At 42.5% G+C, this 16,810-nt stretch overlaps 1 protein-coding gene across 4 annotated transcripts in view; it reads right to left on the reverse strand.

The window, feature by feature from the left end:
* USP44 (ubiquitin specific peptidase 44) overlaps positions 1-16,810 on the reverse strand; it is a 36,517-nt gene that overhangs the window by 2,252 nt on the left and 17,455 nt on the right. For 3 of the 4 annotated variants that reach the window (XM_003906976.5, XM_003906977.4, XM_021922802.2), the window contains exons 2-5: positions 14,380-15,877; positions 10,422-10,617; positions 5,938-6,046; positions 2,258-2,463 (exon numbers count right to left, since the gene is read on the reverse strand). In XM_003906976.5, coding sequence (XP_003907025.1) covers positions 2,258-2,463; positions 5,938-6,046; positions 10,422-10,617; positions 14,380-15,807 — 1,939 coding nt within the window. In that variant the 5' untranslated portion in view covers positions 15,808-15,877. The remainder of the gene's footprint in view (positions 1-2,257; positions 2,464-5,937; positions 6,047-10,421; positions 10,618-14,379; positions 15,878-16,810) is intronic. The other variant, XM_021922803.2, reaches the window with a different exon arrangement.

Genomic DNA, 16,810 nt, shown 5'->3' on the forward strand with positions numbered 1-16,810 from the left:
GCTCACGCCTGTAATCCCAGTACTTTGGGAGGCTGAGGCAGGTGGATCACCTGAGGCCAGGAGTTAGAGACCAGTCTGGCCAACATGGCGAAACCCTGTCTCTACTAAAAATTACAAAAATTAGCTGGGCGTGGTGGTGCGTGTCTGTACTCCCAGCTACTCAGGAGGCTGAAGCAAGAGAATAGAATGGCTTGAACCTGGGAGGTGGAGGTTGCAGTGAGCAAGGATTGTGCAGCTGCCCTCCAGCCTGGGTGATAGGCTGTCTCAAAAAAAAAAAAAGAATCCAAAACCAAAACTTTTTGTGCCAACGTGGTGTCATAAGTAACCCTGAACACATTTTTTTCCACTGTATTAATGTCTTTTTTTACTGTGAAACTTATGTGCACATAAGTATAATGCACTTATGTACATTACATGCACATAAGTATGCTAATGACTGCTTATCATTAGCATATAAATCAGCCAGGAATTATGCTGATGCCAAACCACCAGACTGTCTGAGACAGTGACACCTTTGTTTGCTGATTGCTCAATGTACACAAACTTACGAAACTTGCATTATTTAAAGTGTTGTAGAAAATTATCTTTAGGCAATGTGTACAAGGTGTATATGGGTCCCATCCCTACAATACCTCATAATGTCTATGCAAAAAAATCCAAAATTCAAAACACATATGGTCCCAAGCATTTTAGACAAGGTATACTCAATCTGTATTAAAAAGCAAATTGGGTCGGGCATGATGGCTCATGCCTGTAATCCCAGCATTTTGGGAGACCAAGGCTGTCAGATCACTTATGGCCAGGAGTTCAAGACCAGCCTGTCCAACATGGTGAAACCCCGTCTCTACTAAAAATATAAAAATTAGCCAGGCGTGGTGGTGCACACCTGCAATCCCAGCTACTCGGGAGGCTGAGGTTGCAGTGAGCCAAGATCATGCTGCTGCACTCTAGCCGGGGGGAAAGAGTGAGACTCCGTCTCAAAAACAAACAAAAAAAGCCAATAGTGTACAACTAACTTGGTAGTTTTTGGTAGTTCAGTGTGGAGTTACGTTGGTGGATTATCGGGCTTCTTGTCCTCACCTATTTCTGTTTGGGGTGTGTTGGGTGGGGGTGGGGAGTTGGAAGTTCATTCTTTGTTCAACAGTAAGTATCAAAAGGGAAAGTAAGGCTGGGTGTGGTGGCTCCTCTGTAATCCCAGCATTTTGGGAGGCAGAGGCGGGCGGATCACAAGGTCAGGAGTTCAAGACTATCCTGGTTAACACGGTGAAACCCCGTCTCTACTGAAAATACAAAAAATTATCCGGGTGTGGCCGGGTGCAGTGGCTCAAGCCTGTAATCCCAGCACTTTGGGAGGCCGAGACGGGCGGATCACGAGGTCAGGAGATCGAGACCATCCTGGCTAACACGGTGAAACCCGGTCTCTACTAAAATACAAAAAAAATTAGCCGGGCGAGGTGGCGGCGCCTGTACTCCCAGCTACTCGGGAGGCTGAGGCAGGAGAATGGCGTGAACCTGGGAGGCGGAGCTTGCAGTGAGCTGAGATCCGGCCACTGCACTCCAGCCTGGGCAACAGAGCCAGACTCCGTCTCAAAAAAAAAAAAAAAAAATTATCCGGGTATGGTGGCACATGCCTGTAGTCCCAGCTACTAGGGAGGCTGAGGCAGGAGAACTGCTTGAACCTGGGAGGCAGAGGTCGCAGTGGGCCAAGATCGTGCCACTGCACTCCAGCCTGGGTGACAGAGCGAGACTTCATCTCAAAAAAAAAAAAGGTGGGGAGGGGGGAGTAAAAAATGAAATCTCAATCCCATCACTTTTGCTAGAACTAGACTACCCTAGAAAACGGAAAAGTGAGTTTTGTATGTTAAACTTGAACAGTGCTTGTTCCAAATATCTGTGATCCCCCAGTTCATTAGGTGCGCTATTTCTTTAACAAAATTAACTGAAGTAAACCAGTAAACATACGATCTGCTTTTTGAAGTGTGTCTTTAAGAAAAGTTAACATTCTGACTTTTAGTTGGCAACAAGACTATCCTCATTATTATATTCTTCCAGCCCTTAGTCAAAAGTACTGCAAAACCTACAGAAAATATTTCATGCATCAACTCTCATGTTTTAGTATCTGCAGAGGTATTCTCCCTAAGAAAGTAAGTGGTCAAGTAGTTTTGTTTATGATTTAGTAGTCAATTTAGAAATCGTTAAAGCCTGAACTCCAGCCTCCAAGTCCAACCCAAGATAAAATACTTTTTCTTATCTATACCTCCTTCAGAATTATAGCAGTAGGCAGTGTAGTGCCCTGAGCCAAATCCTTTCCCATGGTGCATCACCACCGCAGACAAGTCATAGATAAAGCATTCTGGTCTGAGGGATTTCAGGGTCTCCCTGCAGCAATAGGGCTCCATGTTTAAGATTTCCTCAAAGCCAACATGAACACCAATCTTCTCTCGGTTATTACGTCCTGACCACCTGTGAACAAACCAGTGTGAAATTATCAACACAATTAAGGGAAAATAACCATGTACTAGGTCTAGACACTTGTAACAGATGACCCCAGGCAGTATGGAATACAAAGTAGCATATGTAATATAAAATTATTTCAATGCTGAAGTTGGCTATAAACGGAGAAGTTTTGGCTTATTTTGCCTTCTTGTAGTTAGATGATAATGTAGGGAAAAAAAATTAACTTTTGAGAAAGTATTGCCTTATGGGGGCATTTACCCCCTAACAGGTAAAAGTGAAGGCCACAAAAGGGTTGGGGTTTTTTTGTTTTTCGTTGTTTTAAAGATGGAGTCTCGCTCTGTTACACAAGCTGGAGTGCAGTGGCGCGATCTTGGCTTACTGCAGCCTCTGCCTCTCAGGTTCAAGCCATTCTCCTGCTGGGACTGCAGGTGTGCGCCATCATGCCTGGCTAATTTTTGTATTTTTAGTAGAGACAGGACTTCACCATGTTGGCCAGGCTGGTCTTGAACTCCTGACCGCAAGTGATTCGCCTGCCTTGGATTCCAAAGCGCTGGGATTACAGGTGTGAGCCACTGTGCCCAGCCCCACCAAAGGGTTTTTAATTCCTTATTGTCTTGCCAGGATATGAAGAGGGTATCCCAGATGGGAGCTACAATCTGGATCTTTCTTGGCAAGGTATGGAGGAAAACAAAACAGGGCACCTCTAATTCCTCAGAATACTTCAGAGATTTTCAGACTAAAACAACAGGAACTGTGTCCCCTTGCTGTGTGTAAGTCAGCACAACCACCCACTGGTGACAGAACTGAAAGAACACCCTTATCCTGTCATTTTCTCAGTCTGTTGCTCATACTTCCCCTTACTGGATCTCAGCATGGCAAGCAATGTGTTTATCAATACACATAATGAGTTGGTCCTATGAGGGGAAAATAATGTAACGTGGTAGTTCAAGAGATTATAATCCGGTTTGTGGTAGTATGGTACAGAGACAAGGCAGACATAGATAAAAATATAGTAGTAAAGTACTAAAACATGAACTTCAGACAAATAACAGCAGGTAGAGAACGGAGAGAGAGGAACACAGTTTTATGATGGAAAAAGAAAATGTGAAAATGCTTAGTCCAGTGTAAAATGGCATGGAACTAAAGATGAACCATGCAAATTATGTTATCTGCTGGACCATAAGTCATATTCCAAACTCTCTGTGTGGTTGTGAAAAATATATTTGGTTTTCCTTCCAGTTTCCTAAGATAGATCTCCTAAAATTCTTGGAATCTCTGGAGTGTCTTGGCTGGGTGCGGTGACTCACGCTTGTAATCCCAGCACTTTGGGAGGCTGAGGTGGGCGGATCACCTGAGGTCAGGAGTTCAAGACTAGCCTGGCCAACATGGTGAAACCCCGTCTCTACTAAAAATACAAAAATTAGCCAGGCATGGTGGCGCATGCCCATAATCCCAGCTACTGGGGAGGCTGAGGCAGGATAATCACTTGAACCCAGGAGGCGGAGGTTGCAGTGAGCTGAGATTGTGCCATTGCACTCCAGCCTGGGCAGCAAGAGCTAAACTCTGGCTCAAAAAAAAAAAAAGTGTCTTTTGTATGCTAATGAGACAACTAGTGGCTGGCAACCCCTAGATAGCTTCAGCATGTGGGCAAGTCACAGGAAAGACCCGGGAATGACTAGAGGATTGGGACTTTCGGCTTCCTTCCAAATACCGTCCCCAACCCCCAAAGGGAATGGGGCTGAATGATGTTATCAGTCATGCCTATGTACTGAAGCCTCCATAAAACCCCAAAAGGATGGGCTTCTGGAGCTTCCAGAGAGCTATCCATGCTGAGGTCCCTGGAGGGCGGCACCCCCAGGGAGGGTGTGGAACCTATACGCCCCTTCCCACAAGTCATGCCCTACACATGACTTCCGTCTGGCTGTTCATATGGATCCTTGAAACTCTCCTTTGTAATAAAAGGGTAAACACGAAAGTTTCCCTGAGTTCTGTGGGGCGCTCTAGCAAATTGATCAAACGAGGGGAGCGTGGCTTGTGAGAATCCCATTAAATGTATAGCCAACAGGTTGGTCAGAATTTCCACAAACCTAGAGTTATGACTGGTGTCAGAAGTGGGGGTTAGTCTGGTGGGACTGAGCTCTCAATCTGTGGGGTCTGATGCTACCTCCAGGTAGACAGGGTTGGAAATGAGCTGAATAAGAGGATACCCAGCTCGCGCTCACTGCAGAGCTGATGACCTGCTTGGTGGGGAGAAATCTCCTACACATTTTGGTAAGCAGAGGTCACATTTGTATTCTCTGTTGTAAGAGTATGGTAGGAGAAACTGAGTTCGGTTTTTCCAATATCTCTCAGCCAGGTGCCGTGGCCCACGCCTGTAATCCCAGCACATTGGGAAGCTGAGGCGGGCAGACTGCCTGAGCTCAGGAGTTCCCAGATGAGCCTGGGCAATATGGCAAAACCCTGTCTCTACCAAAAAAAAAAAAAAAAAAGAAAGAAAGAAATACAATAAACTGATGAAGAACAATAAGATAATATTATACCTAAAATTCCTAATGGTTTGCTTCCGCAGAGGGGAAAGGAACAAGACTGACAGGCACGCACAGGAGACGTCTACGGTATTAGAAATATTCTGCCAGGCGCGGTGGCTCACGTCTGTAATTTCAACATTTTTCTTCTTCTTTTTTTTTTTTTTTGAGACAGAGTCTTGCTCTGTCGCTCAGGCTAGAGGGCAATGGCATGATGTTGGCTCACTGCAACCTCTGCCTCCACGGTTCAAGTGATTCTCCTGCCTCAGCCTCCCAAGTAACTGGAATTACAGGCATGCGTCACCATGCCTGGCTAATTTTTGTATTTTTATTCTTATGTTTATGTTTATGGATGCATGTATGTACGTATGTATGTTTGAGACGGAGTCTCACTTTGTTGCCCAGGCTGGAGTGCAACGGCATGGTATCGGCTCACTGCAACCTCCGTCTCCTAGGTTCAAGATATTCTCGTGACTCAGCCTCCCAAGCAGCTAGGATTACAGGCATGCGCCACCACGCCCGGCTACATTTTTGCATTTTTAGTAGAGACAGGGTTTCACCATGTTGGCCAGGCTGGTCTCGAACTCCTGACCTCAGGTGATCCACCTGCCCTTGGCCTCCCAAAGTGCTGGGATTACAGGCGTGAGCCACCTTGCCCAGCCAGCACTTTAGGAGGCCAAGGTGAGTGAATTGCTTGAGCCCAGGAGTTTGAGACCAGCCTGGGCAACATGGTAAAACCCCATCTCCAGCCTGGGTGACAGAGTGAGACTCGGTCTCAAAGTAAATAAATAAATAAGCAAATCTAAGTCATTACTAGCCAAGTATATGGTATTAAAAGTTAATTCATTTGTCAGAAAGGTGATTAAAGGGGAAAAAATTATTACATGCATTCTTTAAGTTTTGAAGCATCATAAGCACAAGGAATGATCACTTTGCGACTGGTCCTGCTACAGACCTGAATCGTTTGAGGTGCAGTCTGAGAACCTGAGGTAGGTGGCATATCATAAGTTGTTTCTGGGCTTCTGTGAGTACAACTGGTTTGGAGGAAAACCTTCTACGCTTTGCTGTAACATCAAAGAAAGAATAAAAATCAAATTTAATTTAAAGATGCAGGGAAAAGCTGAGTGAACCTTCTTTTAATTAAGTCAGAAATGAAAAGTATCTACTGTGTTCTAGGCATTGTGCTGTGCTAGAGATACAGACACGGGTTTTGCCCTCGAGAAACTCATGATCCACAATTAAACAAAAAACTTATGAGCTAGTCAAGTTAGATCTGTAATCAAGCACATGATTTAATAATAATCTTGCATATAATGTAATAGAACAAAGTATACTGCCATAGTATTTTTATTTACTTATTTATTTAGAGACAGAGTCTCACTCGTTGCCCAGGCTGGAGTGCACTGGCGCGATCTCAGCTCACCACAACCTCCGCTTCCTGGGTTCAAGCAATTCTCCTGCCTCAGCCTCCTGAGTAACTGGGACTATAGATGCATGCCACCACGCCCGTCTAATTTTTATATTTTCAGTAGAGACAGGGTTTCACTATGTTGGCCAGGCTGGTCTCGAACTTCTGACCTCGTGATCCACCTGCCTCGGCCTCCCAAAGTGCTGGGATTACAGACATGAGCCACTGCACCCGGCCATAATAGTATTCTTAAATGGAACTGGCCATACCAATTAATAGGAAAAGTTACAACATTCTGTAAACATTTTAATACACATTTCCCAAACTTTTTTTCTTTTGAGATGGAGTTTTCGCTCGTCGCCCAGGCTGGAGTGCAATGGCGCGATCTCGGCTCACCACAACCTCCGCCTCCCGGGTTCAAGCGATTCTCCTGCTTCAGCCTCCCGAGTAACCAGGATTACAGGCATGCACCTCCACTCCCGGCTAATTTTGTATTTTTAGTAGAGATGGGGTTTCTTCGTGTTACCCAGGATGGTCTCGATCTCCTGACCTCGTGATCCGCCCGCCTCGGCCTCCCAAAGTGCTAGGATTACAGGCGTGAGCCACCGTGCCTGGCCCCAAACTCTTAATTTAAAAGTCTGTGGTCAAAAGATTTAAAAAAGAAATAAGAAAAAAAAATGTGTGTGGTCAGTTCATATACTAAGGCTAGTCAGAAACCCAGAGGAAGGTCCTGATTACCCAGAACATCCCTCCACTTTTCCTGGGGACCACCCCAGCCCTGGCCAATGGCTTAGGAAAGCAGGACTTTACCAGCTCTGAGGCCTCCCTCACTCAAGCGTTTTGCTTTTGCTCTTTCAGCACCAGATCTTAGACAGTTGGAACTCAGGATTCTTCTTGTCCCTTCTGCTTCCCTAGAGGTCCACCTATGGACTGTCCTGCAGCTGGGCCATCGGATACAGTTTGTTCCTGATGCCCAGGAGCTATCCTTCAACTTGCACACGAGCTCCGACTCCAGCCATGGCAGCAGCTGCTTCTCATGTGGGAAGCAGGCTCAGTCGACCATGAAGCTGAGCTCTAAGCCATCTTCGCTGGTCTTTCTTCCAGGTGTCTAACCCTGCGATCCAGGTATCTGGCTGCTGGTGAATGTCCTGGACCTACCTCTGGATTGTCTCCTAGCACATCTGGTCCAAGGGTAGCCAGATAGGGGATGTCAACTCCTCAGCGTATAATTGTAAACATTTTCATTGCTGTGTTAAAGTAGCTCTTTTAGGCCTGTATTTGGTAGCGTTAGTAAACACATAGAAATTTGCTACAAAACAATATTCTGCATTCATAACATCACCCCCCAAATTTGGTGAGGAGAGCATGTGGGACTCATCACATTTATGTCCAAGAAAAAATAATACTTCATCATAACAACTTTGACAAAGTTTTATTTAAAAAAAAAAAAAAAACACCTTATAAATTTAAGGTTACTTTATGTGTTTACATTAGACAGCACTCAGAAAAAAGTGTTAAAGTCATTCCAGGAAACCATCAATTGATAAAACATTTCTTCAATGTGGGAATATCCTATTTTTTGTTTACCTTAAAAGTTTAGTATCTAAAGCCTTAGAATCTATTTGCGAGATAGGGAAATTAGGCAGAATACCTGAAAAAATATATATAGTATAGTATAAACTAGTATAAACCATAGTATAGTTTACTATATAGTATACTATACTACACCATATGTTTATATTATATATATATAAATAGTAAGATACTATGTAAGTATATCTTTTTTTTTTTTGAGACTGGAGTCTGGTTCTTGGTCGCTTCAGGCTGGAGTGCAGTGGCCGGGATCTCAGCTCTCTACTGCAAGCTCCACCTCCCTGGCTTACCATTCTCCTGTTCTGCTAGCCTCCGGAGTAGCTGGGACTACAGGCTCGGGCCACCTCACCCTGCTAAGTTTTGTATTTTAGTAGAGACGGAAAGCTTCACCGTGTCAGCCAGGATGGTCTCGATCTCCTGACCTCGTGATCCGCCCGTCTTGGCCTCCCAAAGTGCTGGGATTACAGGCTTGAGCCACCGCGCCCGGCCTGTAAGTATATCTTATTCTTTTTTTGAATTTCAATAGGTTTGTGGTGAACAGGTGGTATTTGGTTACATAAATAAGTTACTTAGTGGTGATTTCTGAGATTTTGGTGTGCCCATCACCTGAGCAGTGCACACTGTACCCAATGTGTAGTGTTTTATCCCTTACTCCCTCCCACCCTTTCCCCTGAATCTGTAAAGTCCACTGGATCATTGTTATTATTATTATTATTATTATTTTTTTTTTTTTTTTTTTTTTTTTTGAGACGGCGTCTCGCTCTGTCGCCCACGCTGGAGTGGAATGGCATGATCTCGGCTCACTGCAACCTCCACCTCCCGGGTTCAAGTGATTCTCCTGCCTTGGCCTCTGGAGTAGCTGGGATGACAGGCGCCCGCCACCATGCCTGGCTAATTTTTGTATTTTTAGTAGAGATGGGGTTTCACCATGTTGGCCAGGCTGGTCTCGAACTCCTGACCTCAGGTGATCCACCCACCTCAGCCTCTCAAAGTGCTGGGATTACAGGTGTAAGCCACCATGCCCAGCCCACACTGGATCATTCTTACGCCTTTGTATCCTCATAGCTTAACTCCCACTATATATATATACATTGACAGAGGAGGTAAGACACAGCAGATCTGTGTGTGTGTGTGTGTGTGTTTTTTGAGACAGCGTCTTGTTCTGTTACCCAGGTTGGAGTGCAGTGGCACGATCTCGGCTCACTGCAATCTCTGCCTTCTGGGTTCAAGAGATTCTCCTGCCTCAGCCTCCCAAGTAGCTGGGATTATGGACACACTCCACCACATCCGGCTAATTTCTGTATTTTTAGTAGAGATGGGGTTTCGCCATGTTGCCCAGGCTGGTCTTGACCTCAAGTGATCCACTTGCCTTGGTCTCCCAAAGTGTTAGGATTACAGGTGTGAGCCACCACACCTGGCCAACACAGCAGATCTGATGTGGTTTTACACACCATTTCCTTGGAGGAAGATGCTTCTTTTCTGTTTTGTTTTGTTTGAGACAGAGTTTCACTCTTGCTCAGGCTGGAGTGAGGTGGCGCAATCTCAGCTCACTGCAACCTCTGCCTCCTGGGTTCAAGCAATTCTCCTGTCTCAGCCTCCCGAGTAGCTGGGATTACAAGTGTGTGCCACCATGCCCAGCTAATTTTTGTATTTTTAGTAGAGACGGGGTTTCACCACATTGGCCAGGGTGGTCTTGAACTCCTGACCTCGGGTGATCTGCCCGCCTCGGCCTCCCAACGTGCTAGGATTACGTGAGCCACTGCACCTGGCCGAGAACGCTTCTCTTGAACTGAAGTGGCTGTTTCACCCCCAGTGTCAGGTTCCCATGCGCTCCTCTATTAGAGCACTTATCACAGTGGATCCTGTCTATTCGCCTCCTCCATTAAGAATGTAAGCACCTTGACAGCATCTCACCTGTACCTACAGACACTGGGAATAACTAACACAGAACAGACAGGGCATGGTTTTGAATAAATCTTTGTTTTGACGAAGCCAATCTCCACAGCAGGAGTCCTGCATATGGTATTTCCTATTTTATGTGTATAGACACACACACATACATTTATCTACATATCATTTTGATACGTAGCAAGAAAAAGCTCATAAAACAAGTGTTTCATTCACACTACATGCCATGCTTTCGTTTCATTATTCCTCTTTGCTATTTTATTCTGCTCCACATATCATATTTAAACTTGTCATGAATCTTCTCTCCCCAAAATTGTCTACAGGATCAGAAACAATTTAAATTCCATCAGTATGGCCAAACAAATGCATAGTTCATAAACGCCAATTATAAGTGAAAATGTCTGTTTCTTTTGACAAACTGAAAAAAAGTTCATTTTCATAACTGCTAAAGATTTCTTTCAGCTTCCTCTCATCTGCGTTTCTCTTTATCATTCCTAGGAAAGCACCGAGAACACACCGTCTTTACTCACAGTTACACTGGTCACATACGTAGATTTTTCCTTCTAAAGCTTCAGTTTCTGTAAATTTGGCCAACATTTCAGTAACCAGACATGGCTGAGACGCAATATCTTTTCCACTGCATTGATATCTTTCTGGAAACTCCAATGACAAGTCCCAGAAAGGTTCTATGGTATTGGATTTGTTGTCACATGCAAGACATGTAACCTGCAAATGAGAATGAGTTCCTAAGATTATAATCTTTCCGTCAAAACATTAACTCTTTTCACTAGAGATCATTGCCAGTAAATAAGCTTTTCTCATGAAAATGCACCATTAGAATTCTGAATAATCTGCCTTATATTGTTGTCAGGAAATCTTTCCTTATGATTTTTCCTTCCAAAAGACTGGTATCAGAGCCATCATGAATTGGTTGCTTTAACTACTGGGCATTCAAAAAGCTCTAAGGGCATTAAATTTAGGCAAAAATCCAAACTGTGGACACACTGAATAGAAACACAGTATGTATATGTATACATAGAAACATACATATGATGTATATTCACATGCATTAAATTTAATGTATTTATGTCATTAGGCTTGAGGTTCCTCACTGTTTCTCCTTCATCTTTTTTATTTTGAGATGGAGTCTCGCTCTGTCCCCAGTGCTAGGGTGCAATGGCGCAATCTCGGCTCACTGCAACCTCCGGCTCTCAAGTTCAAGTGATTCTCCTGCCTCAGCCTCCTGAGTAGCTGGACTACAGGCGCAGCTATCACAAACCCAGCTAATTTTTCTGTTTTTAGTAAAGACGGGCTTTCGCCATGTTGGCCAGGATGGTCTTGAACTCCTGACTTTAGGTGATCCGCTCACCTAGGCCTGCCAAAGTGCTAGGATTACAGGCATGAGTCACCATGCCCGGCCTCTCCATCTTTTGCTGATTTTTCTTCCTAAACCCAAATACTACAATCTCTTAACCCAATCCAATCTTAACCATATTACAAGTAAAATACTATCTTTTCATTAGGCAGATTTTGAGACCCTGACAACTGATAATTTCAAAAGACAAGACATATGACATAAATGATGATGTCATACTCCTATTTGAAGCAAACATCACATTAAAATCTCCATCCAAACACAGAAAACACAAAAACCATGGAGCTGTTTTAACAACTTACACAGGTAACGTAGCAACCGGAAAGGAAATGAGTAGTAACTTCAGTGAAACATTCCGCAGGATTTAATACCAACAAATACTGCACATAACTGAAGACAGACTCCACGAACTAACAATTCACATATGATATGAAATATTATAAAGAACCTCTTTCATACAAGCTATTGCTCTGGCACAGGCAACGAAATAAAGAAGCCAGTTCTAATATAGATTTTAGATTTCACAAATTGACACAAAGAACTCTCCTGGTGTTTATAGTCTAAGACTCAGTAGTGCCAGGGCCAGACATTTTGAGGATTTTCTCGAATTAAACAAAAACAAAAACAAAAGCAAAAACACACAAAAAGCTATCCCAGTCTGAGTGTAGTGGCTCATGCCTGTAATCCCAGCACTTTGAGAGGCCAAAGCGGGAGGACCGCTTGAGCCCAGGAGTTTGAGACCAGCCTGGGCAACACAGTGAGACCTTGTCTCTATAAAAAATAAATAAATAAAAAGGAAAAGCCATTACAGCAACCAATTGTCTTAAATCTCCTGAGAACCAGTTCCATAAGAGTGTATTAAAGAAAGAGAAGCAAAAAGCTGGTACAATAATTTTTATTAATTTCAAAATTCATTTATAATGGAAAAAACAAGCACAGAGCCACTCTCATACTACTGGAAATATATATATATATATAGAAAAGAAAATCACTTTCTGGAAAGAACTTTGTCACCAAGTATCCAGAAGTCTTACTCTGACAAAGTCAACTTCCAGGACTCTGTCATAAGGAAATCAAAAAGTTAATTGATGACATTATAATAATGAAAAAAATTAACAACAGTCAACAATAAGGGAATGGTTAACTAAGTTATGGTATAAACATACAATGTGGCCAGGCACGATGGCTCATGCCTGTAAGCCCAGCACTTTGGGAGGCTGAGGCGGGCGGATCACAAGGTCAGGAGATCGAGACCATCCTGGCTAACACGGTGAAACCCCATCTCTACTAAAAATACAAAAAAATTTGCCAGGCATGGTGGTGGACGCCTGTAGTCCCAGCTACTCGGGAGGCTGAGGCAGGAGAATGGTGTGAACCCAGGAGGCGGAGCTTGCAGTGAGCCAAGATTGTACCACTGCACTCCAGCCTGGGCAACAGAGTGAGACTCTCTCAAAAAAAAATTATGTTAAACAGCAGAAATATACCAAAAAAACACAAAAAATTATGAACATTGAAATGTTTTGAAAAGAATGATGAAATATTTTTAATTACTGGAAAATCATTACAATATTAAATGGGAAAAGCAGGTAAATGCAAAATGATCAATTATGGGAAAAAATATGTATATATGTGCAGGAGAAAAAAAGACTAGAAGAAAATATACCAAAATATTGATAGTTTTACCTATGGATTGTGGGGTTATAGGATTAGAGAATGATTTTTCTTTTCTTCTATATAGATTTCCTATATTATATAGGTTTCCTGTAACTACATGTTGCATTCTGTAATAGTGTATTTTAAAACTTTTGCATAAAAAGGAAATGACAGAGAAAGATGGAGAAGTAAAATTGCATGTTAACACAAGTACAATTCTTATTTGCTAATTAACTCAAAGTCTTTGCATTTCTGAAACACTGAAAAATAAACTTCATAGATATTCCTTAAGAAGAATTACATCTGAAATATTTAAACAACATTCTAGGAAAGTATGCTATAAAAACAAAAGATGGACTTATTACAATGAAAGTTGAACTGAAGAACAGAGGCAGGTGTGCAGGGGGAAGGAAATGACCTAAAAGCCTAATAGCTTCAGTTATAAAAAAAAATTTGTTTAAATCTGTGTGTTATGGGAAAGTAGAGAGCCTTATGTCTATTAATATTTCACCAATAAGTCCACTCAGCATAGAGAACCTTTACTTAGAAGATTCTGGTTTTGTAGTCTACCTTATCATGACAAAGGAAACTTTTGAGCAGTAATTAAAATAAAAGAAAATCATTTAAAATTATTCTAGATGGAATCACTTTTGTTTACCTTAAAATTTCCCTACCTATTGTTAAAGCTTTCAGACCATGACCCTTTGGTTTTATAGGAAGTCCTCCAGGGCTACTCCTTGGTCCCTGAAATTGCTCAAGTATGCACCATTTTCTTTCTTTCTTTCCTTTATTTCTTTATTTTTTTTTTTCTGAGACAGAGTCTCGCTCTGTCACCCAGGCTGGAGTGCCATGGCACAGTCTCAGCTCATTGCAACCTCCACCTCCTGGGTTCAAGTGATTCTCCTGACTCAGCCTCCCAAGTAGCTGAGATTACAGGCGTCTGCCACCACACTCAGCAAACTTTTGTATTTTTAGTAGAGACGGGGTTTCACCATGTTAGTCAGGCTGGTCTTGAACTCCTGACCTCAGGTGATTCACCTGCCATGGCCTTCCAAAGTGCTGGGATTACAGGCATGAGCCCCCGCGCCAGGCCATGTGCACCATTTCCATTCCCAGTATAGCAGCATCTTTAAATCTGTTCCCTCTGGGATTAAACCCTCCTCTTCTCAATCCCTCAGATAATGAATGTAATACTGGTAACCTAGAGAGCTCCGTCTCCTGATTTCTCCCTCCCTCCAAAAGCTTTTGATACCATGGATGTAAAACTACTTCCAATGATTCATGAAAGAAGGAATTGTAAATGAGTGAGCTGATTTCTCTACACATATTTATAAAAACAATCTATTTTGACCTGAAAATCGTACTAGCTTAACACACTAGATGTACATAGAATATGCCTTTTTATAGGCTACACTTTATGAACTCCCAATGATGAAAATAAGATTAAAAAAAATCCATACCTGACTAAGAAGTTGTCCATGAAAAATGTTATTTACAACATTCAGAACTTGTTTGATGAGTTTCCTTTGAGAAGTGGGGATAAGAGCTGGTAAACTGGTACCGGTTGTCTCTAATTCATGTTGTATTTTATCTAAAAGTTCACAAAGAAATTCCTGAGCATCTTGTTGGGCGTAACCACGAAAGGCAGGAATGAGTCTCCACACTGAGTGTAGCATAGCAAATGGTGAGACCAACGCCCACTTTCCAGACCACATGACTTGGAACAAAGTATGCAATTCATGACAAAGAGAAAGGTACTGTGAAGTTGGCTCCCTTGGCTGAATAAGTTCCATCTTTCTACTTTTTGATGCTCCACCACTTAGTCCTGATGACAGACTTGATTGTCTGGAGCGAACAAAACCTGTATCTTTTTCTTGACATTCATTCATTTGATATACTGTATCTGTGACTGGTGGATGCTTACAGAAAGATCTTTTCTTCTCACTAGCAGTCACAGCCAGCCATTGGTTCAGATCAAGCTTTAAAAAACATTGTCGAAAAATAAGTAAATGACTCAACACCTGAAGAACAGAATTCATATAGCAAGTATTCCCCAAATTTCTCAATCCTGTTACACCAGGAGTTACTATTGGCTTTCGTTTAACTGAGGAGTCATTGATTTTTTGAGATCTTTCATCTTCTGAGGTAGAGAGTACTTTGTCTTTTGCTGTTGACGCTGGCATTTGTGCTGGCACCTGAACAGGAACTATTTCTATTATGGTCGACTGAGCGAGCCCTTGTAAACGTAAACTCTTTCTTGGAGGCATACTTTCCAATTCTGCTTTAACTTGATACTCTAATTCTTGCCGTCTTCGCTTTACTTCTCTTTTTACTACTAATTTTTCCTGAAATTGTTCTTCTTGCTTTTTTCTTCCAATGGGTGATTGTTCAAACCATGTTCGAAAGATTTTACCCATTAATATCCTTCTCCTGTGCCAAAGAGCAGTATACATTTGATCTTCATTTTGAAGCAGAGATTGGGCACCGTCATATAAGAAATAAGAATCATCACTTGTACCCATGGACCGTAAAACCATCCCACTACGAGTCATGCAGTGATAATTTTGACTTTTGATTGCACTTAATGTACTCCGTAGTAACTTCAGGTCTCCAGTTGCATTATCATTCAGAACATAATCGTCACAAAGGTAACAAAAAACATACATCTCATTCACCTCCAATGCAACAGGATGACTGCTTTCTTGAAAGTGCTTGAGTGCGTGCTCTTCAATATATCTTCCACAGGCAACATGGGAGCAGCTAAGGCAAGCCCAAATGGACTCGGTCGTGTTGCAGTCCACACAGTGCCATTTCTGAGGGTTGAGGCTGGAATGGTCTTGAGCAAGCCGCAGCTGCCCAACATGTTTGCACTTATCCATTGTTAGCATTTATTTAGTCTAGCTGAGAAACGCATAATCCAAACAAGTCTCTGTTCACAACACTTGAAGCATCTGAAAACTAAACAGAACAATGTCAAGTATTAATAAAAACAAGACGCCAATATTTTTCATATTTTTCCCAAGCATAATAAAGGTTTGTGTCCTTTGCTCCCAATTTCCAGGCTGTTAAAATACCATTGGCAGTTCTCACATTTCCCTTGCTCTAGACTTCCCTAATCTCACATCCACCTTGCTCTGAAAGCACAGACACTTCACTTTCTCTAATGAGTCACCTTTAACTTTTGTTTTTAACTTTCTGCCACCATCTAGTGGTGAAAAATGGGTAGTAATCACTTTCCACTGAAATAGCTTAAGATCTATCCTTTTTACCCAGTAGTCTGAGGGCAGTTTCCAAAACTACATTTCTTTTTCGTTTTGTTTTGTTTTGAGACAGAGTCTTGCTCTGTGGCCCAGGATAGAGTGCAGTGGTGCAATCTCAGCTCACTGCAACCTCTGCCTCCTGGGCTCCCATGATTATTGTGTCTTGGCCTCCAAGTAGCTGGGATTATAGGCATGCACCACCATGTACAGCTAATTTGTTTTTCGTATTTTTACTAGAGACAGGGTTTCGTCATGTTGCCCAGGCTGGTCTTGAACTCCTGAGCTCAGGTCATCTATCCACCCTGGCCTCCCAAAGTACTGGGATTGCAAGCATGAACCACTGTGCCTGGCCCCTTTTCTTAAAGACTGGGGTTGGCAAGACCCAAATATATCTCACTAATATTTATAAACATTCTGAGCCCTATGCAGAGTTAATAAAGCATAATCAAATAAGAAAGGCTGAGTTTTAAGGCAGAAAAACGTAGGTTTGAATTGTACCTTTGCCACACACTGTTAAATGTATGATTTTGAGCAAATGTTTTAACTTCTCTAAACCATACCAACTTCAATTGAATTGTTGAAGAACTGAGAGATAATATTTATCTGACACACGGTAAATGCTCAGTAAATG

Source organism: Papio anubis, chromosome 9 (assembly GCF_008728515.1).
Source record: "Papio anubis isolate 15944 chromosome 9, Panubis1.0, whole genome shotgun sequence".
NCBI classification, from domain to species: Eukaryota; Metazoa; Chordata; class Mammalia; order Primates; family Cercopithecidae; genus Papio; species Papio anubis.